Source organism: Rattus norvegicus, chromosome 1 (genome assembly GCF_036323735.1).
Source record: "Rattus norvegicus strain BN/NHsdMcwi chromosome 1, GRCr8, whole genome shotgun sequence".
NCBI classification, from domain to species: Eukaryota; Metazoa; Chordata; class Mammalia; order Rodentia; family Muridae; genus Rattus; species Rattus norvegicus.
This window is the reverse complement of record NC_086019.1, coordinates 102,984,488-103,006,434: the sequence shown is the minus strand read 5'-3', so window position 1 is coordinate 103,006,434 and position 21,947 is coordinate 102,984,488. Positions and strand designations below refer to the sequence as shown.

General features: G+C 50.5%; 2 protein-coding genes across 3 annotated transcripts; both read right to left on the bottom strand.

Annotated features, from left to right (window-relative positions):
* Positions 1-3,771: 3,771 nt before the first annotated feature.
* Etfb (electron transfer flavoprotein subunit beta) lies at positions 3,772-17,936 on the bottom strand. The gene is made up of 6 exons (NM_001004220.1): positions 17,850-17,936; positions 9,724-9,882; positions 9,176-9,334; positions 7,565-7,627; positions 4,932-5,090; positions 3,772-3,985 (listed from the first exon to the last, which is right to left on the bottom strand). The coding sequence occupies exons 1-6, from the start codon at positions 17,904-17,906 to the stop codon at positions 3,815-3,817; spliced, it is 768 nt and encodes a 255-aa protein (NP_001004220.1). The 5' UTR covers positions 17,907-17,936; the 3' UTR covers positions 3,772-3,814.
* Positions 17,937-18,424: 488 nt separating this feature from the next.
* Positions 18,425-21,313, bottom strand: Cldnd2 (claudin domain containing 2). Of its 2 annotated transcripts, NM_001109143.1 has the most exons (5): positions 21,209-21,313; positions 20,285-20,466; positions 19,785-19,925; positions 19,068-19,187; positions 18,627-18,823 (listed from the first exon to the last, which is right to left on the bottom strand). In NM_001109143.1, the coding sequence occupies exons 2-5, from the start codon at positions 20,451-20,453 to the stop codon at positions 18,750-18,752; spliced, it is 504 nt and encodes a 167-aa protein (NP_001102613.1). In that variant the 5' UTR covers positions 20,454-20,466; positions 21,209-21,313; the 3' UTR covers positions 18,627-18,749. The 2 variants fall into 2 exon arrangements, with proteins under 2 accessions (XP_038943304.1, NP_001102613.1); XM_039087376.2 differs by lacking the exon at positions 21,209-21,313 and having other exon boundaries at positions 18,425-18,823; positions 19,097-19,187; positions 20,285-20,453.
* Between the last annotated feature and the right edge of the window lie 634 nt (positions 21,314-21,947).

Genomic DNA, 21,947 nt, shown 5'->3' with positions numbered 1-21,947 from the left:
TTTTGTGTTGGTTGACTACACTTGGCCACGGGGCCTGCCCTGGGGTATGGTGGATGTACCCAATGTTGTTCCATTGAAGAAAACTGACTTCTCCTCTCTGGGTAGTTATCAGTTTCAAATAGCTTCTTGACTAGGAGTGGGACTTGGCGTCCATTTCCTGTTGTCCCTGCTGGGCTTGGACAGCTCTTGTGCCTACTGTTGAGTCTCTCGTGAGTTTATCTGTGCATCAGTCCTGTTGTGTCTGGAAAATGCTGTTTCCTTGGAGGCGTCCACCACTTCTGGTCCTCACAGTCTTCGCATCCCCTCTTCTGAATAGATGGCTGAGCACTGAGGGGAGGAGGTGCTTTACACATTCCATTTAAATGAATGGATAGGGAAAAATACACTTACACAATGGAAGAGAAGTAGGCTGCTTGGAAAACGAAATTTTGAAATTTGAAGGTAAAGGAATGGTGCTAGAAAGAATCATCCTGAGTGAGGTAACCCAGAAAGGCAGACATTGCCAGCTTTCTGTCATAAGTGGATGTTAGCTTCTAAGCTTTAGCTACGTGCTTCCCACACGACCTTCTACAGTCCCATGGGAAGCAGGTAACTGTGGCTCCATCCAGCACTTGAGAGGCTAAGAGAGGACAGCCTGCCTGAAGTTCAAAGTTCAAAGCCTGCCTATTCTACAGTCAGTTTAAGGCCAATTTAGTGAAACACTCAAAGAGAGGGCTGGGTGTGGCTTGATGATATAGCTGTGGCCTGGGCATGCACTGCTTAAAGGACTGTGTATATGGCTCAGAGGCAGAGCTCCTACCTAGAATCCCACAGTGAGGGGCTGGAGTGTGGTTCAGAGGTAGAGCCCCTGCCTAGAATTCCCCAGTGAGGAGCTAGGGGTGTGGCTCAGTGGTAGAGCCCGTGCCTAGAAGCTCCCATGGCTATTCCTAACAACTGTAAGTCTCTGAGTTCAAGCCCCGGAACTAAACCTAAACAGGCAAGTACATGGAGCTATCCTGATAACACACACCTGAGATTCCAGCACTTAGGAGGCTAAAGGCAAGCCTGGGCTACATAGCAAGATTCAAGTCAACCTGGAACAATACCAAGGCCCTATCTCACCAACAAGGCAATAAACCTAAAAATAAAGGCTATAAGAGAAAGAGAGAGCAGAGTCTCTATTCTATGCTTGGATTTAGTAAGTTCTGTGGTAATCATACCAGGAAGACTTAGAGGAGGTGCCCAGAACCACCCTCTGTTCTCAGACTCATATATGTGCTCATATAGCAGTGCACTTGCTATATGGCAAAACAATCCTTGGAGCACAGCTTCCATTTCTGTGCAGCCCCTGGAGGAGCCCCTTGGGGAGGAATCATGGCCCTTGGCCCACAGCCTTGCCTGAGGCCCAGAGTCCCAGCCTGCCAAAGGTCTCGCTGCATGCCTGTAACCTCAGCATTAACTGAGGTAAGAGGCTCTTGAGTCTGAATCAAGTCTGGCTTACGTAGGAAGACCCTGACTCCACAAGGGGTTGGCTGGGAGTGGACAGATGACTCAAAGGTTAAGAGCACTGGCTGCTTTTTCAGAAGACTAGGGTTCAATTCCCAGCACCCACATGCTAGCTCCTAATTATCTGTAACCTCAGTTCTAGGCGACCCGATGTTCTCTTCTGGCCTCTGTGGTAACTGCATGCATGAATGTAGCACACAGACATACATATACTCAGATCCAACATACACATAAGATTCAAGAATAAATGAGAAAAAGTTGAGACAGGATCTCTCTGTAGCCCTGGCCGTACTCGAACTCACTCTGTACATCAGGCTGGGCTCAGAATCACAGAGATCTGCCTGACTCTGTCTCCCCAGTGCTGGGAGCTATATCCTAGTGCAGCACTATATCCAGTGGTAAGTCTATTTTTAAAGAGTGTTTGCCATAGGTAAGTGTTGCTCTCCCTTGGTCAGAGAAGCCTTTCTGCGGTGAGTAGCAGTTAATGCAAAGACTCAGAATTGGTTAAAGTGCTGGGATGAAGTGGTTTTTGAGCACTCAGCCCTAAATGGGACATCGGCGCCATTCCCCCTCCCCCCTGAACATCACAGAAGAAGAGGTAGAAAGAATGTCACAGCTGGAGGAGGAAGGACATGTTGGGAAATGCTATCTTCTGGACGTGACAAGATGACTGCACTCCAGAGCTCAGTGGCTGTGGTTATCCATTCGCACAGGGGCCAGTCAACAAAATCAGCCCACATTACAGCAGGCAGGACCGGATAGAATTAGCGGGTTACAAAAATAATTTAAAAAAAAAGCAGGATATGAAGATAGGATGGAGTCATATTGGAGTCAGGGTCTCACTATGTAGTTCTGTTTATGAAACTTGATATGTAGACTATGCTGGTCTTGAACTCACAGAGATCTGCCTGCCTCTGCCTCTTGCTCCCAGTTCTGGGATAATGCCTGAAAACCATCATGCCTACAAACTTCAGATCAATCAGTCAATCAGTCAGTCAATCAAAGCTACTCTAGGGTTGGAGAGAAGGCTCAAGCCGAGTGGTTACTTCCTGTTCTTGCTGGAGGCTCTGTGAGAGTTCTCTTCCCAGCACCTGTGGTTCACAGCCACCTGACTCTAACTCCAGTGGCTCCTTTACCTCTGGTTTCTAGAGGCACCTGAAGCCATACACGCACACCCTCCCTCTACATCTACACATAGTTACAATACAAATAATATCATCTTTAACAACAACAACAACAACAACAACAACAACAACAAAAAAAAAAGCTTTGAGGAGGGCTCTGGCAGCTTGGTGGTTTCCACAAACAAAAGATGGCTGCTGCACATGTCCAAATTACAGATTTATGAGCAAACTAAGCCTAGTGCTGTTTTAAGCCATGAAACATCAGGGTGACTGATCATGCCACAACAGGCAACCTGGATTTATAACTATTGTTACTCTAATCCAACCTGATGAGCTGGAACTTTGGCTCTAAGAACATCTGCCTCAGAGCCCTGGAGTCAGAAACCAGCCAGGTGGGATTTGAACTCTAGAAGTCAGTCGTGGAACCTGTCACCTTAATTATAACATCAAGCCATCCCCATGTGCTCTGGTCAGCCAGGGGCAGCTTTATAAGGATGACCGTGAAGACCTCGTCTGTGTGTCTGACTGTAGGGCTCTGGCCTCTTCACCTCATCTGAGAACATTTTTTTTTGCATGCTTTTGTTTTTGCACTAACGAGGCCCACACTGGCTCCAAGTTCACGGTGCTCCTCCTATCTTGGCATCCCAAGCATTGGGATTTCAGTCAAAAGCCACCATGGTTGACTCGGAGTCTGAGTCTTCTGTTGCCGGGGGAATACAGGTCTCCTGCACGCTAGGCAAGTGCTCTGCCACTGAACGACATCCCCAGCCCACGAGTTTTTAGTATCTTATTGGTCTACTCATCCCTGAACAGACACAAGCCTCTAGCCTCAGGCTTTGTGGGGTGCCAGTCTCAGTGGGGATCAGCTCGCTCGGAGACTTTAGCAAACCCTCCGCAGCCATGAGCCCCTGTCTCCCTGATATTCCTCCAGCACTCATCTGACTCCATCTTCCTGGGAGGGTTCTCCCCACCCAGCCCTCCTCAGCCTGTACTACAGTTGCTTCTGCCAGCATCCATTCCTTTACTGTGAAGTCAATGGCTGGGATGTGACTCAAAGGCCCAGCCTCACCCTGCACTGGGCCTGTCACATGGGGGGATTTAGGTAGACATTTGATGAATGAATCAAGCAAGTTGTCCAAAGAATGAGGAAAGAGAGGCAGTGTCTTGGAAAGGCACAGTTTTATTGTGGCATATCAGGGAGGGTCTCAGATCCTCCCCACCTCCTTCAGCTTGGCCACCAGGTCTTCCGTGGTCTCTACCTTTACTCCTGCTAAGCGCTGAGGGGGCTCCTCCACACTGATCACGGAGACCTTGGAGGTCAGGTCCACACCCAGGTCTCCAGCCTTGATCACTTCAATCTTCTTCTTCTTGGCTTTCTGCACACAGCAATCAGTGGCTCAGGGAGCTGCAAAGCCCTTGCCTGACCCAACCTCCTCCTGGTGAGTGGTTCGTGTTTGAAGCCATGCCTGTTGCCAGAATCTCTCAGGACTTCTCCGCAGGCCGGGAGTGTGATTTCTCATAGCTAAACCTGATGCAGTCTGTCCCTTCAGGCTAGGATGCCCTAGGAGGCTCTGCTACTGCAGAAGATCTCCCTCGGTGACCCAACCTAAGCTCCTCACAGAGTCCAGGACAAACAGATGTCCTTTTGGCTATGACGACTCCACAGACTGCAGCTGAGCTGACCTACTGAATCTTCCCCATTGGCTGGCTTGATCCACTGAATCTTCCCACTGGCTAAGCTGATCTACTGAATCTTCCCCATTGGCTGGCTTGATCCACTGAATCTTCCCATTGGCTAAGCTGATCTACTGAAGCTTCCCCATTGGCTGGCTTGACCCATTGAACCTTCCTACTAGCCACGGTGGCACACTTAACCTTCCATACTGGCCAAGGTGACCCACTAACCACACATCTTGGTCAAGCTGACTGAAAGAACTCACCTTGCTCGCTGTGAGGATTTGGAATCAACTTCTTGGTGACCAAGAGACCTTAGCTCCCTCCAAGATGTTCTAAACAATGACTTCTAACTCACAAAAATGACCATGTGCCAAGACTAGATGAAGTCTTGCTATTTACCCAGAATTATCTAGTGGACTCCCACTGGCTAGGATGTCAGGAAGAAACCCTTCTGCTGTATGTAGAGACTTCCTACCACTTGTAACCCCGATGGGTCCTCCTCTTGCTACACTAGCCCATTAACTTTTGCCACTGGTAGAGGTGACCCTTCCCTTTGGATCTATATCCCTTGTGCCCTTGTCTTGTGTCATCCAATCACTGAAGAGGCCCAAAGTAGGTCCCGGTGGCTTGTCGCCAACCACTCACCATGATGTTGGGCAGTGTGGCATAGCGAGGCTCATTGAGTCTTAAGTCAGCAGTCACCACAGCTGGCAGTTTCAGGCGAATCGTCTCCAGACCCCCGTCAATTTCCCGTTCCACTTTTACCTTGTCCCCCTCCAGTGTCACCTGAGAGGCGAATGTACCCTGGAGGAGACAGCATCGGAGGAAAGTGAATTCAAACAGGCACTGAGCAGGCTTTGGGCTCCACTGCTGAGCATAGGCAGCAGAGAAGTGAACTGAGGAGACTAAAGCAAGTGACGAGAGTCCTGTGATATGTAAACTCAGGGTCCCCCACAGCACTGCAAACCCTGGGGGTAGAGTAGGAGCTCATCTTCACTTCATTCAAATGTGGCATGGGGCTAGAAAGGTGGCTTGGAGGTTGAAAGCACTTGGCTGCTCTCGCAGAGGTCCTGGTTGGTTCCCAGCATCCATGTCAGTGCCTTGTACTCCAGCTTCAGGGCTCTGATGTCCATTTCTGGCCTCTGTAGGTACCTGCACACATGTGCGCATAACCCCTCCCACCCCAGTGTTTCCCCTCCCACCCCACACATATACATAATTAACAATAAAATAAATCTAGAAACTAGAGAAATGGCTCAGTGGTTAAGAGCACCTACTACTTTTCCAGAAGACCTGAGTTCAATTCCAGCACCCACATAATGGCTCACACCCATCTGCAAGTCCAGCTCTAGGGAATCCAATGCTGCCTTCTGGCCTCCAAGGTCGCCCTCACAAATGCACACAAGCACACACATATGTGTAAATAAAAAAAAAAAAACTTTCAGAGATAGTGAGAGAAAGGCTAGACCACACTAGACATGTCACTTCCACGAGTCTGCTTTTTGTTGTATACTGTTTCAGCCTGTGGTCCCTCTGCTACTCTAACACTAGCTACATTTATTGTTTTCCTAACATGATTTGTATATGTGCGCTTATAGTAAGTACAGAGCCCACATGGCCCAGAACAGGGTATTGGACCCCTTGGATCTGGAGTCTCAGGCAGCTGCCTGATATGGACACTGGGAAGGAACCACGTTCTGACCTCTGTCAGTGCAGCCAGTGCTCTTAACTGACAAGTCATCTTTCCAGCCCTCAACATTCATTCTCTAACCCTGAACCAAGTTTTCAATTCCGCTGTGGAATCAGGACCTTGAAGACCGAAGATGTAGTTCAGTTGGTACAATGCTTGCCTTGTATGTTCAAAGCCTTGGGTTCCATCCCTAGCACCACACAAACGGGGGCTACGGGTATATGCCTGTCACCACAGCACTCAAGAGGTAGAGGAGGGAGGAGGAGTCAACAGTCATCTCTGAGATCAACCCTGTTGCCGTTTGCCCTGGAGTTATCTGTATTTTGATGCTAATTCTGCTGCCCCAAGAAAGGCTGCCTAGTCACATACTCAGGACTCAGGTGACTTCATCAGAACCTTCTCCCAATTTAATTTGTAAAATACAGGTGAGGGCAGTACAGGATAGAACAAGGCCTGTCATTGGACGAGAAGGAAGGATGGGTGGGAGAAAAGTTTGAGGGAGTAGGAGAGTAGGAGATGGCAGAGTAGCTGCGGGACAACATGGACGCTGACATTAAGATCCCACACTGTACCTTTACAGGTTGTTATGAATGTTCTTCAGGGATGGATGTGCACCAGGCTTTGTACGTTTAGGTGGGCCATTATATCTTATCAATTAGATCAAAGGTTACTGTGTCATGTGTTCTGTCATGTGCAGATTTAACTGTAAGAGAGTGTGTGGCGGCGGCCAACTCCGTCACATGGAGTTGGGATGTACGCTTCTGGCAAGATATCTAGCGGATATCTTGGGGCACTGCTGTGCCAGACCTAGAGCGGGTAAAAAGACTGTGTTTTTTTTTTTTTCTTTTATATTTTTACAACAACAGAACTCAGGTGGTCAGACTTGGTAGCAAGTGCCTTTACCTGCTGAGCCATCTCACCATAACCTAAACAACTGAGGTGCACTATCATGACTCCGGTGATGATTCCATAGGTCAGCCCTGTGTCAAATGTGTCAGACTTTGAACTCTGTGTTTGTATACATGTGCGAGCAGACAGGCGCATTTGGGATCCGCTGGACAACAGCAATGCCTTCCTCAATCATGGTCCGTCTTATTTTTAAATTTTATACTTATTTTATTTAGTGTGTGTGTGTGTGTGTGTGTGTGTGTGTGTGTGTGTGTGTGTGTGTGTAACTTGGGGGAGTTAGTTTGCTCTCACCATGGGGGTCCAGGGGATCAAACTCAGATCAGGCCTGGTGGCCCCTTTATCCACTGAGCCATCTTTCTCTCCACCTTACTTTCTGAGGCAAGGTCTCTCATTGCAAACCATACACTTTAAATGTGCATAGCTCACTGTAGGCTCCTGATTTCTCAGTAAAGCTGTTGCAAAAACCTTGATAGTCTAGTAACTGGCCAATGTTTAAGTCTCTTCAGAACAATGTTTGATCCAGTCCCTTTGAGCAGAGACCTGAAGCACACAGCCTTGAGGAAGCCAAGAAGCAAGTTGTGGGAACAGCACCCCGGGAAGTGAAGACAGCGGGTGCAAAGGCCCCAGAGAGCAGCCGAGCTTGGAGGATGAGGTCAGGTGCTCCTTACCCCAGCCTCACCTGCGGCCAGTCCAGAAGTCCGGCTGTCATCTGACCTGTCTGGTTACAGTCATCATCAATAGCCTAGCAGGAAGAGAGAGGGAGGGATAGAGAGGAGTTTATGATGGTGGCTGGACTTATGCCAGCCCACTTAGACTTCTTATCCATGACAGTTCTCAGCAGGCAAGACTGGAAGTAATTTATTTAGCCTTTCTAAGCTGTTCCAGCAAGTCACATAGCTTTCAAGTGACAGGCGATATGTAAATGAACATTTATGGGTGTACCAATAAAACCTCATTGGCAATGCAAATGTTGCCTGGGGCTATAGATTATTGGTCTGGCATGATTTCCTCCCCGGGACCAAGAAAATAAGCAGCCTGGTGTCCCTTTTGACCTCTGTACAGTCACTCATTCACCTAACTTCCAAGGCAGCCAGGACAGGTGCCAGACCCAGCAGAAACCCAGAGGAACAAAAGCAAAGCCAGTATGGACATTCTATCCACTCTCCCCTCCTCACTCCACTGATAGGTTCTGGGATGGGCCCAGGACTCCAGCTGAAACTTGAAGAGGAAGCCCTGCTGTTCCTGGAGCTGCTAAATGCCAGGCTACCAACAGCTGGTTCCAGGGACACCTGGACCCCAACCCTACCAGGACCTGTCTCTTTGGTTTGTTCTTGGGTTCAGCACTTGGCCTCAGTTTAGGGAATTCTCCCATGACTGACTCTCTGGCTACTGGCAATGTGTTCTGTTATCTGATTCTACAGTGCTGGCAGGATTCCCATGTCCTGCACCCACATCCTCTCTCAGGGCTGGCCTGGTTTCCTGGGGCCCTTCCCCCGTCCCTAGGACACCCCCCGCCCCCAGCCATCTCCTTAGCCTCCTGTACTCAGCCTCTATGCCCCATTGATCTCCTCCTGTCTTGTCCTTCCTCTGTCTCCTTTCTGCCTGTGACTCTTCCTACACCCCCTTCTTCTGCCATCTCCTGTGATACCACAAAGCTTATCTTTGTGAGAAGAAGGCTGGAGGCAGCTCCCACAGGAAGGTGAATGTCCCTGGATCTCCAGAGGGGAGCGGTGAGCCAACCAGCAGCAAGACAGCCTCTGTGAGCCCTGATGTGGCCCTGTCATCAACTTGGTCCACTTCTACAAACTGCAGGCCATTTGTCCTGGCCCCAGAGGAGATCCTGCCCCTCTCCTGCTCACAGACCAGCTGTGACTCACTACTGCCTATGACAAACACGCTCAAGTAAGTTTCAAGGCCTGTCTCCTGAATTCCTACCTTTCCCTGGCGTCTCTGCCCCTCAGACACACAGACATGTTCTTTGGTTGTTCCCAGTCCCCCCCCCCCCCCTTGATAACACAGTTATCAAGCCAGATGCTGCAGCATGCTCTTAGCCTGTTACTGCCCCTACACTATGCCTGGCTTGGGCCAGGCCCATCTCACCCACATGAGCCCACAGCACAGACTGTTGGATGCCTGTGTTGCCGGCTCACGCTCTGTCAGTGGAGATGGCAGGGTCCTCTGCTACTTGACCTGGTTGTGTAAATTGCTGGGCCTGAGCCTGCTGCAGTGTGGTCTCACCCCCATCCTAAGCAGGGTGAGGGGTGGGTAACAGAAGGTCTGGCACACCAACCTGCTTGCCCAGGAACAAAAGGTCCACCTTCTCCTTTTCAGCCAACTTGGCCAGGACCCGGGCCACCTGCAGGGGGCCTAAGTTTTCTGCCTCTGCCCCTGGCACTTCCACGTGGATGCCTCTGTCTGCGCCCATGGCCAGAGCAGTTCGGATGGTCTCCTGAAGAGGGCAGAGCAGTTACTATACATACATCATGCCGGTGACATAGGTCGAGGCCCCAGTCCTCCTCCCTCAGACCCAGGATACAGGCTGCAGCCTTCCTCCCTCAGACTGAGGTAGGTTCAGGCTCAGCCTCCTCTCTCAGACTGGGGGATGCTCAGCCTCCTCCCACAGACTCATGTGTCCACTCAGCCTCCTCCCTCAGACTCATGTGTCCACTCAGCCTCCTCCCTCAGACTCATGTGTCCACTCAGCCTCCTCCCTCAGACTCATGTGTCCACTCAGCCTTTTCCTTCAGACCCAGGGTTCAGGCTTTCAATCCTCCTCCCTCAGACCTAGGAGTTGTGGGAGTCACACAGACTTTTCACTCACTCAGGGTCCCTGAGCACCTGGCACTGTGGGGGGCCACAGCTGACAGCAATGATCTCCTTCACCAGCTTCTTCTCCTTTAGTCGCACAGCCTCTTCCACTGCAATCTCACAGAAGGGGTTCATGGAGTGCTTCACACCATCAGTCACCACTCCAGACTTGTCAGGCTTTACCCGAATCTGTGTAGCACACAGGGAAGGCACAGGATCAGGGAGGAGGTTAAGGCCAGGGCTGTAGTGCTGACCCTTACACACCTAGGTCAGCAGAGGTCCACAAAGAGCCAAGGCGTTCTTGTATTAGGGTCATGGGTTCCAGAACTCACACATGATGCCAGGCCACCCTCTCATTTCTCATTCAGATTTTACTAAGCAGCAGGGACACTTGACACGGTTGTTTGGACACTGTGTCTACTCTTGGGGTGTGTGTGTGTGTGTGTGTGTGTGTGTGTGTGTGTGTGTACGTTTTATATGCTTCAGTCCCAGTGAATAATACCTACCAGGATACCTCCAAAGAAGTGCATCCAACAGCCAAGTGTGGTTGCACACATCTGTAACCTAACACTACGGTGGCTGAGGTGGGAAGTTCAGAAGCTTGATGGCTGGCCAAGTAGTGAGATCAGCCCAAAACAGTCATGTTTACTTGCATGGACCTGAACTCAGGATGTGGGCACAGTGCTCCCTTCAGAGGCCCAGGGAAGAACTGGCTTATTACATTTGTGTGTTCTTTAGACTTGCTGTTCTTCCAGAGGACCGGAGTTCCACAAGTGCCTGTACCTCCAACTCCAGGGGGATCTGACACCCTCTTCTGGTCTCTACATGTTCTGTACTCACATGTACACAGACAGATAAAATTAAAAACTACTTTAAATATTATCGTTGTGTGCTCGTGTGTGCCTTCGTGTGCCATGGTATGCATGTGGAGACCGATGGACAACTCCACTTCCCTCTGACGCTAGGATTTCAGGTGTGTGTCATTAGATGCACCTTGTTCCCAGTGCCCTGAAGAAGTAGATGGAGACGATACTGCCACCCACCATGAATGGAAGGTTGCCATGTAGGAGTCCTGCTCTGAGCCACTGTACTGAACATCATGCGTTATTCTAGCCTCAGAGACCAGCTCTCATCCTCTCCCATACGAACAGTGCCTGGCTGACAGTGACACAGTCCTGCAGCCCCCAAGTTACTACCGATGGTTTCTAGGAGTTTCTAGAGTTCGGAGGAAAGGTAACAGGGGCCTGAGAAAGCTGTTAGAGAAGAGCTCAATTGGATAGTGGCCCCTAGGCTAAGATCTGAACAAGGACCGAGGCTGACCAGGTAAAGTGTGAGGAATGGTATTCCAGCGAGGTCGGTAGGAGGTGCTAAGACCCTGAAGTAGAAAGAAGCTGGGGGGGGGGGGGGAGAGTCAGAGGAAGCCAGTGTGACCAGAGTAGAGCGCAGTGGCTTCACGGTAGAGAGGCCAGCAGTACTGAACTATTGTGACTGTGACAGGCACCAACGGCCTTCCAAAGGCACGTGAGACAGGGCTTGCCACGCTCCCAGGTTCTCACTGGGGATTCTAGCAGAAGTTTGTGAATTTTAGACAGACATTCTGCCAGTTAGCTACATGGCAGTATCTCTTTTTACTTTGAGGTAGCGACTTACAAATTTGCCCCTACTGGCCTTGAACTTGCTCTGTGGCCCAGGCTAGCCTTAGAGTTGTGACTGTCATGAGTGTAGTAGATAACAGATATGGTTTTGAACTGTCCTGCATGCATATCGCTAGCTGGGCAGCAGATACTTGTCCACAAGCCAGCAAGAACTGTCTTACAAGGTCACAACTAAAGCCCCAGGGCATCTGCCCGTGCCCTTAGACACACCAGCGCAGAACATGCAAACAAAAACCTTTGCCTTAAAAAATAAAATAAAATAAAATCCAGGCAGGGCTGAGGAGGTCGCCTCCCGGCATGCATGAAGCGCTGGGTTCCACCCTCAGCATTAGGTAAACCAAGCATGGTGACATGAGTCAGACCCTACTGCAAAGCAAACAAAAAAGCACTACGTGAAATTTCCTCTTTAAGACAGAGAGGCCACTCCCTCCGCAGCAAAGGCCTGTGCTGGTGACTGGAGGGAGGCCCAGGGCTGACCTCACTTCGGCTACCCTAGGAAAAAAGGGCCTAGGAATCTACTAGGTCACCTGCTGAGTGGGACTGACAGACCTTTTCCAGCTGCTTGCTGGGGGTTAAGTCAGGAAACAATGGTTGGCAGGTCTGCAGCGGTGTCTTAGTTTTCTCTGTGGCAGGGGTGAGGTTTCAGCCCAGCATGCCAGCAAGCACCCCACCCCTGAGTGGCGGCTCCAGCTCTCCCTTGCTTGTATTTTAGGTGCAGGGCAGAGCTCTGTCCAGCATCTTAGGCTTCGTTCAGTTTATGCAGGCGGCTCTGCCCCAGGATCTAACTCGCTTTAACAGCCTGGCTTCTTGTAGTCTGTCCTGTAAGCCAGGGAGCTCGGCCGCTGTTATCGCCCCATTGAAGCACCTGAGGCCCAGGGACGGGGTCTAACTGAAGACTGTCTTGGAAGCAGGAGGCTCTATGGAGTTAGCAAGTGTGTCTATTGCCACTACTTCCAAGAGGGGGAGGGGTTTGGTTTTTGAAGGAAACTCCTGAAAATCAGCTGTGTCTGAAGGTTGTGCCTAGAATATCAGAACTGTGAAGAGACTGTAATATAGGTCCAGAGGTTAATTACCTTACCTTGGGTTAGTTCTAGTCTAGTCTTGGCCCTCCTTTGTGCCCGAACTAACATCCGTGCTTAACAGATAAAGGCATTTAGAATCTATTACCTCAGCAGACCACTAGCTTCCATCAACCCAAAGGCTAAGAATGCCTCCGCGTAGCATATCTTGGGCCTATAGAAAAGCTTCCCTCATCTCAGTGCACCTGCCTCTCTGCTGTAGCCAACACAAACTATCTCTTAATCCCTTTAAGAGATTGAACCCAGAGCCTGTTGGTTCACGGAACTACATCACCAGCAGCAATGTGCTCCCCTGTTTAATTTTGACACAGGGTCTCAGTATGTTGCTCAGTATGGCTTTGGATTCATGGTAGCTCAGGATGGGCTTGGACGTTTGGTGTTCATGAGGAGGCTCCCTGGGTGGATGGGATTATGGTGCTGGGCGGTTTCTATTAGTAGAATGTGGGGGTGCACACCTATAATCCCAGTATTTGGGAGTTGGAGGCGGGAGAGCAAGTTCAAGGCCAGTGTAGGACACTTAAAACTCTTGACTCAAACAAAACAAAACAAAAACAACTAAAGACAAACATAAAGGAAACAGAGGCCCAGTGGATAAAGGTGCCTCCTAATACCCTGACTTTGATCCCCACGATCTACATGTTGAGAGTAGAGGACTGATTCCTTCAATTTGTCCTCTGACCTCGGCCCATGTGCTTGCTTGTACACACACACACACACACACACACACACACACACACTAATTTTTTTTTTAAAGAGAGGTTTTTAAATGCAGTTTCCTGGACCCTTGACACAGTGCATGGACTTCCCTTTGGGTCTGTGCCACACTCTTAGCAGAGCTTGATGGGAAAGGGCACCTGTAGGGCACAGAACAAGCAGAGCAGCGAGGCCTGATGGGAGATCACACACTGGCAGCACGCACCAGTGACAGCCTGGCTACTGTGGGGTCAGAGCACTGAGCAAATAAAGAAGGTCTCCTGCTGGTAACACTAGGGTCTGGGGCTGGGGGGGGTGAAAACGAGGGCAGTGAAGGAAAGGTATGGGAGCCAGTGTTTCCTTAAGCACTAAAGGGGTGGGGTGGCCACTGCACAGGTGGACACATGCTTCCTTGGTCGGGAGATTCTTTTCTGGGCCTCAGATTGTCCTCCAGCCTTTCCTGGTTAACTCAGAGGGCTAACCCTCATGGAAAATGTGTTCCTGGCCAGAAACAAGCACCTCACGGAGTTGCTGAATACCTATTAACACTTTCTTTCTCCCTGCTTGGGCAAGCACCGGTTATATTTTAAGGAAGTTGCTAAAGAGACTTCCACCACCCACCCAAATCATTAACAGCACTCAGTGCACACCAGGCACCGTTCTAGTGACTTCCTAAATCCAACAATCAACTGTGGTGGCACTTGCCAGTAGGCTATGGCGAAGAGGCACAGATAGGAGGATGAAGGGTTCCAAATCAGTCTGGGCTACACTTTCGAGCCGCTGAGATGGTTTGATAGATTAAGGGTGTTTGCTGCCAAGCCTGATAACCTGAACTTGATCTCTGAGAGCCCACTCCCTTGAGTTGGCTTCTGGTCTCCACAGTAGTGCTGTGGCATGTCCATGATCTTAAATAAATAAATAAGTAAATAAATAAATAACAAAAATTAATTAACCCTCACAAAGTAGGTACTGCCACATAAGCAATACTGCCAAGAGGAAGAGAATGAGGCCCAGAGGTTAAGAGCACTGGCTCCACTTGCACCAAACTGGGGTTCAGTTCCCAGCATTCACATGGTGACTCACAACCATCTGTAACTTCAGTTCCAGGCGATCAGATGCCTTCTCCTGGCCTTCAAGAGCAGTGCGTGCAAATACCGCGCATAACATATTTACAGGCAAACATTTATGCATATAAAGCAAAAATAATTTTAAGGGCTATTTTATCACTGGGACGAACCATTCTGATGGTATGCCTGCAGCCTGAGACTGTTTCCACTGTGAACACATCAGACACTGTTTCCCCGACAAGATCTCAAACTCCGGAATGCCGATTTAAAAAGTGATGCTGGTTACATGGTAGGAGGATGGGGGTTGGAAGGGTAGGACCTCTGAGCACCATGATCTGCAACAAAGGATCACAGAAGGCCTCAGAAAAGGTGATCTTAGAACCAACACCATGAGGGACTGGGTGATACCAGGAATGCTGAGTTGAGTGAGATACGGTTCAGGCTGCAAGGAGCTGCCAGTCTGGAAATGGGGGTGCAGGTGGCACACTGGGGTAAACGAGAGGACCACAATGTACTATGGAAAGGGCTGGTAGGACAAGACTGGGGGCCTTCAGGAGAGAGGAGGTTCATTCGATGTTGACATAATCAGTTGGTCACAATTGTCCAAACAGGAGAGAGATGGTAGAGGGTACAGCAGAAAGGACATCACAGCAAAAGAATCAGCTGACACAGAATACAGGCTGGAGGTCTGGAAGCGGAAAGAGGAAGAGAAGGTTCCAGGAGGGTCCCCAAATAGCCAAGGGTCCCCAGAGCCAGCCTGAGGAGGTGGGACTTTGTATGGAGAGTGATGGGGAGCCAAGACAAGGTCAGCCCTGTGTGTAGGAAGTTCCCAAGGTTGGATGAGAAAGTGGTGGAGGGGAGAGCCCAAGATCTCAGGGGGAGGTTGAGCCCAAGATCTCAGGGGGAGGGGAGAGCCCAAGATCTCAGGGGGAGGCTGAGCCCAAGATCTCAGGGGAAGGGGAGAGCCCAAGATCTCAGGGGGAGGGGAGAGCCCAAGATCTCAGGGGGAGGCTGAGCCCAAGATCTCAGGGGAAGGGGAGAGCCTAAGATCTCAGGGGGAGGTTAAGCCCAAGATCTCAGGGGGAGGGGAGAGCCCAAGATCTCAGGGAGAGGGGAGAGCCCAAGATCTCAGGGGGAGGGGAGAGGCCAAGATCTCAGGGGGAGGGGAGAGGCCAAGATCTCAGGGGAAGGGGAGAGCCCAAGATCTCAGGGGGAGGGGAGAGGCCAAGATCTCAGGGGGAGGGGAGAGGCCAAGATCTCAGGGGGAGACTGGAGCTAGGTCACAGGTGAGACGGGGGCTAATGGGGTAGGGCCTGGGGCTGGAAAGGAAACAATGGTGCATTAGGTTTGGGGCTGAGAACGGAGAGTCCATCAGTTCTGACATTGGGTGTTAGAGGAGAAAAGGCGGTATCTAGAGTCAGGCTAGGCAGGTCTGACTCACTGCCCTTCTGAAGGAGGGTGTCATCAGACACTGGATGTGAAGGAGGAAACCCTGCATAGTATGGGAGGGAAGTGCCACTGACTCCAAGGAAATGGGGTGGGGGGTGGTTGACACCACGCTGTGTTTGCCTTTAAACTCTTGGCTCACACTGGAACACAGCCTAGATGACCATGGGCAGGCTTTGCACTAGGAGGTGCTGGGATTAGAGCTCATTCTAGGTGCTGAGGGTGCTGGGTGTGGTGTTGCAGGCCCAGCATCAAAGCCAGTTGAGAGGTTGAGGATGAAAGCGTCTGAGGCCAGCCTGGGCAATTAAACACCTCAGAATAAGTTGTAGAGACCCAGGAGTGATAGTACACACTTGTAATCCCATCACTCAGGAAGTAGAGGCAGGAGGACCAGGAGTTCAAGGCCATCCTCGACCTCACAATGAATTCCAGGCCAACCTGGACCAACTACGACTGTCTCTAGGGGCTGGAGAGATAGCTCAGTAGTTAAGAACACTAGGCACTCTTTCAAAGTACCCAGGTTCAATCCCCAACACGCCCATCAGGCAGCTCAGGATCACCTCTAACTGTGGCTTTAGGGGCTCTGATGCTCTATTCCAGCTTTCACGGGCACCTACACTTCTATGTGCATATCCACACACACAGGCATAATTAACACTGGGGACTGGAGAGATGGCTCAGTGGGTGAGAACACTTCCAGAGGACCTGGGCTTTGGACATGGTATCTCACAACTGTCTGTAAACCCTAGCTCCAGGGTATTTGACACCTTCAGACATGCATGCATGCATGCAAGCAAAACACCAATGCACATAATAATGATGATAATGATAATGATAATAATAATAATTTTAAAAATAAAATGGAAAAAAGACTGGAGCTATGGCTCAGTGTACTGGCCTGGCCGACCATTTAGAAGGTCATGGGTTTGATTCCCACCAGCACACATAAATAAATACATACATACATACATACATACATACATACATACATACATAAATGGTGGTTGAGTTTCCCAGGAACCCACATGTATCTCAATGAGTCTGGCAGCACCATCTCTGTCATAGGCTGTTAGAAACAACCTCAAGCCAAGCTGCTTTTTCTCTAGCAAACAGGCAAACAGCCAGACTTGCCTGTACTCCTGACACTTGCTGTTTACCCAGCTGGGGGTGCAGGGAAGGGGGGGTGGGCATCTGGCAAGTAACAGGGCCTCCTCAAGCCTCTGTTTCTAAGAGTACAGAAGATGTACAAAGAGATCAATCTCTGTACAGGAATCATGTCTGCTGGTGCTTTGTACCCACTTCAATCTCCGAGTCTGTCTCCTGTCTCCTGTCTCCTATCTCATTCCTCAGTTGGGGTGTGTGGATGGAGGTATTAAAATAAATGTTATAGTCAGTTTTTACAAATCCCTGAGGTCTCTTGGGTGTATCCTCCGTATGCTAGGAAATTTCAAGAACCCAGAAGGAGATCTCAGGACAGTGGAGACACACAAACATGACTTGCCACCATCTTTTTCAGTTCAGGTTAGGCCAAGCACTGAGACTGGCCTGGGAACCCAGTCTGATTCAATGCTGGCGATAGCAGCTTCTCACTGGGGGAGAAACCAGGTCCTGGGGGATAGGGTGGGGGTGGTGCTGCCCTCAAACAGCTCATGGACAGTGAAATGCCTGACACTCGGCTGCCTTCTTGGTCAAACTGGCTCCTTTGAACTTGCTTCTCCAGCAAGCACAGCTCTCCTTTTCTTTCTAGATAAAAAAAATTTCAAGCATCCCATGACTATATGGGGGAGGCAGTTTCTGAGTCCCATGGAACCAGATGGCTCCCCATGTAGCTGTACTTGGAAGGCAGACAATGCAGCCTGGAAGGTAAAGATGGATGGAATCGCAGCCCCACATAGAAGTCTCTATTCTGCTTCTCTCTTGCGAAGTGACTTCTTTGTGCCTCAGTTTCTCCACGTGTTAAATTGGGACTAATACTCCTCCAGACCACAGTAATCAAGGGACTGAGAGAGAGGGAAAGAGGGTCGTGACCTCAGAAGGATCTGATTGTCAAAAACGCACAGCCCTTGAATTTTGTTCCAGGTATGACTGACGTCGGGTCAAAGGGCAATAGAAATTGACATTTGAAAGGCTCTCTTATGTGGGGTACGCTCCTGATCTTGGGCGTTCATAGCTGCGGTCTCAGGGTGCTGGGACCTAGTGGGGGTGGGGAAAGTCACCTTCACGGCGAAGTCGATGACCCTCTTGACAGCCACGAGCGCGCGCAGCTCCGCCATCTTCACGCAGCAGTCTCTGGCCGGATCGGGTTGCGCTTAATTCAGACAGCCGCACAGTCCGCCCCCATATCTGTCTCTGCGCCTGCGCGCCGCAACACCGACCAATCAACCGCCGCAAAACTCAGAGAAAGCCAATAAAAAACGGAATTCAGGGGGAGAGGCGGGATCCAGGGCGGGCCGCTGGGTGGAGGGGGCGTTGCACAGAAGTAGGGAAAAGGGCATTCCAAAGAGTGAAGTCTGCTGAGGGTTTGTTCACCCTAATTTTCTCTGCAACTCCTGTTGTCTCCAGATCTGCAATTCACATCTAGGTTCCTCCTTTCTCAGCACCCCCAAGTCCCCATGTCCGCGATCCCACACTCACATCGTGCCTTTTTTCCCACGCCTTTGTTTGTTTGCCTCCGCATTCTTTCTGCGGATTCTCTCCTGTCCTAGCGTCTACACTTTCCTTCCCCGTGACTTCCCAGTGTCCGCTCGTCCCCACCTCCTCCCTGGCGTCCCCCCCCCCCCACGTCCTTTATGACTCCCCCGAGTCCCGTACTCTCTCCCTGTGCCCACATCCTCTGCGCCTACGTTCCCTAGGACTACCCGGTGTCGGTTTGTCTGCACACCCTCTCCCTACTTCCGCATCTCCTGCAAATCCCCGGGGTACACACCTGGTTCCAGAGTTCACAGTTCACGTCTCCGTTCCTACCCTCCCATATTCCTTCTGACCTCCTTAACTCTCTACAAGTCACTTTATCCGTGTCCCTGTAGTCTTCAAGCTTATGTCTCTACGTTCCGCAGAAAAGCACGCAGGGACGATGCTAAAAGCCATTCCTTTATTCTGCCCCAGGCAGGCCGCATTCACAGGCACACTGGGAACCCGCTGATGGCTTCGGTGCTCTGCATGATCATGTCGGCAAGCAGAAAGCAGAAGCCTGGCAGGAAGGGAGTGCAGAGCCGGGGGAGGAAGGTGGGCCACAGGTCGGATGACTTGGCCTGCCTGGCAACTAGGGATGGGGGCTCCAAGGGCGTCTCTATCGGGTGTGCTGGAGTGCGGGGACAGGGAGGTCCCTGGAAGTCATTGTGGGCTTTCCTGGGAGAATAGGTGACTGGGAAGTTTCTGGGGAGGGGAGTCCTCTAAAGGGGTAGTTTCTACCCTCTTCCCCTAGTGCTGGTTACCCGCAATAAACGAGAAGGGTAAAGCCAACCATCCGAAAAAGTAGGACCAGGAGAAGAAGACTTCTGGCTTCCAGGCATTCTTTGCAGTGTATACGGTCAATGCAATCAGCAGCAGCAGCCCTGGGCCACACCCGCCCTTCAGGTGAGTGTGACCAGGTAGGGACTACACCCAAGCCCACCCCTCAGAATCGCCCTTGTCTTTGACTTGTAAAACCACGCCCAGATTCCCTTTATCTCCACCTTCGTGGGCTTCTTCCCCCTCCTTTTTTCTTTTTCTTTTTCCTTAAAAATAGATTCTTCCCATATACAATATACCCAGACTACAGTTTCCTCTCCCTCAACTTTTCCCAGCTTCCCTCATCTCCCCAAGACCCACTCCTTCTCCTCTTCAGAAAAGAGAGGACAGTCAAACAGAGCAAAACAAGATACAATGAGACAAAACAAAAGTCCATTGAGGATGAATAAGAGAACGCAATAGAAGGAAAAGGCCCAAGAGCAGGCATAAGAGTTAGAAACATTCCCTACTCCTATCCCCTCTGTCGGCTTCCATCAGCTACAAAATCCCTCCCCCAGCACACATTTCTAACCTTGCCAATCAGTCTTTCTAGGCCCAACTCCTTCAGAATTGTCACCACCACTGCCACCACCACCACCACCACCACCACCACCACTACCACCACCACCACCCCTCCTACATGGGGGTAACTGCCTTCTCACCGCTGAGAAAAAGTAAGACAATGGTATTTTGGCTACGTAGTGACTCGGCCTCTTGACACTGAATCCTTATCCCCATCCCCAAAGCTACGATACTGAAGGCTGCTGCCAGCACCATGCATGCTGTGGTCACTGCCAAGGTGTCTGGAGAGACAGGGTAGCATCAGCTAGACACCTTGCTGCCATGAAAGAGCTCTTCTGGCCACCCTTGCCCCACCACAGACACACACACACACACACACACACACACACACACACACACACACACGCGCGCGCGCGCGCGCGCGCGCGCGCCAGGAGCATCTAGAGCTCATCTGTCTCCATTTTGAAGCAGGTGTTCAAGGATGTGGGACGGGAGAGGGCAGCAAGGCAGGTCTGGGGAGAAAGGGCCTTGAGGGTAGAAGACAGCTGGATCTGAGCCTGGGGTGGAAAGCCCATCTGGGGGTGGGGGTAGGGGTGGGTTCTGGGGTGTGGTCTGGTGTAAAAGCAAGTGAAGGTCTCACTCTGGCAGGGCATGTTGGAGCAGACGCCATGGGTACACTCCTGCCATAGGCCACTGTGTCCCCCTTGTTGTCGGATCCAGTAGCTGGTAGTAGTGGATAGTACTGTGAGGACGCTGCTCAAGAGATTAAGCAAATTGCCTCCAGTCTGAAGGCTCTTCTTCACCCCCATGCCAAGGAGGCAGCTGCCAAGAACACCACAGGTAGGACTGGCTCACACCGCTCCTCAGGAGGAAGCTCTTCCATGTCAGAAGGCCTCCCTCCCTCAAGCACTCCTACCCGGCAACCTCAAGATCCCCCCAACGCCAGCCACTTGCCTGGGTTCCTAACCTCAAGGAAGCTGAGGCAAGAGCTCAAAAGTCCAAAGCCAGATCTGGGCCATATAATGAGTTCTGGGCCAGGCTGACTACAGTGTGAGAGCCTATCTCAACTAAAACAAACAAAACCAAACAATACAAAATAAAACAGGAGCTAGGAGTATAGCTTGGTAGGAGAGTGCTTGCCCAGCGTGCACAAGGCCCTAGCACAGTATAAAGCAGGCACCTGCCATCAGCTCTTGGGGGGATAGGGGCAGAAGGATTACAAGTTCAAGGTCATTTTTCACTACATCATGAATTCAAAGCCAGTCTGGGCTATGTGAGACTATCACAAACAAACAAACAAAAACAAACAAACAAACAAACAAAAATGTCCCAATATCCCATGACTCCAAACTACTGGCCTCTTCCTCAACTACTTTACCTAAGAACTTATGACCCCCTCTAAAACACTCAGTTCTGCCACTGTGCCTACCCCCACCCCACACCTAGCAGCTCAGTGACTAACTTCCAGGCATTTCCTTCCTCCGTTTGAGGAAGGTGGCCCCATTGGCTCAGTGCCCTCCCCAAACTCGACCCCTACACATACACACACCAGAAAATGACTTACAGCCTGGTCCCCTGGGACAGAGAGCCCACGGGGTTGGGGGAAGGGAGGATGGTTCTCTGTGAGGCCGCAGAGATTCCAGAACCCTCTCCCCTAGCAGCCTTTTAAAGGGACACCCTCCCCCAGAAGCGTGCTCATTTTTGGTCTCTGTTCTAGACTTTCTTTCTGAGAGTTACGTAGAGTTTCTCGCTATGTAGCTCTGGCTGTCCTGGAACTCACTCTGTAGACCATTCTGTCCCCAAACTCACAAAGATCTGCCTGCCTCTGCCTTCCAAGTGCTGAGATCAAAGACGGGTCACTACACCCGTCAGGATTGTTGTTCTGAAGCAGGGTTATTTAACTCTGTAGCCCATGGTGTGTTCAAACCATCTGAGTTGCCCAGGTCGCCCTTGAACTTCCGGTTCTTCAGTCTCTGTCTCCCTGGTCTTGGGATTATAGGCGCGCGTGCGCCACCATTCCCAGCTTTTTGTGTTCCGTTCTGTTTGGCTTTCAGTCAGCCTCCCCGTGTAGCCCTCAGCTGGCCTAGAACTCACTATGTAGTGCAGGCCAACCTGAGACTTGCAGCAATCCTCCAGCCTCAGGCTCTCAAGTGTAAGGAGTGCAACACCAAGCCCAGCCTCCCTTTCAAAATTCCTATTTAAAACTTCCTACTTTTAAAGTAAATTGAATTTTATCTTTAGAATTATTTTTTAAATTAATTTATTTTATGTGAGTACACCGTTGCTTTCTTCAGTCAAGCACA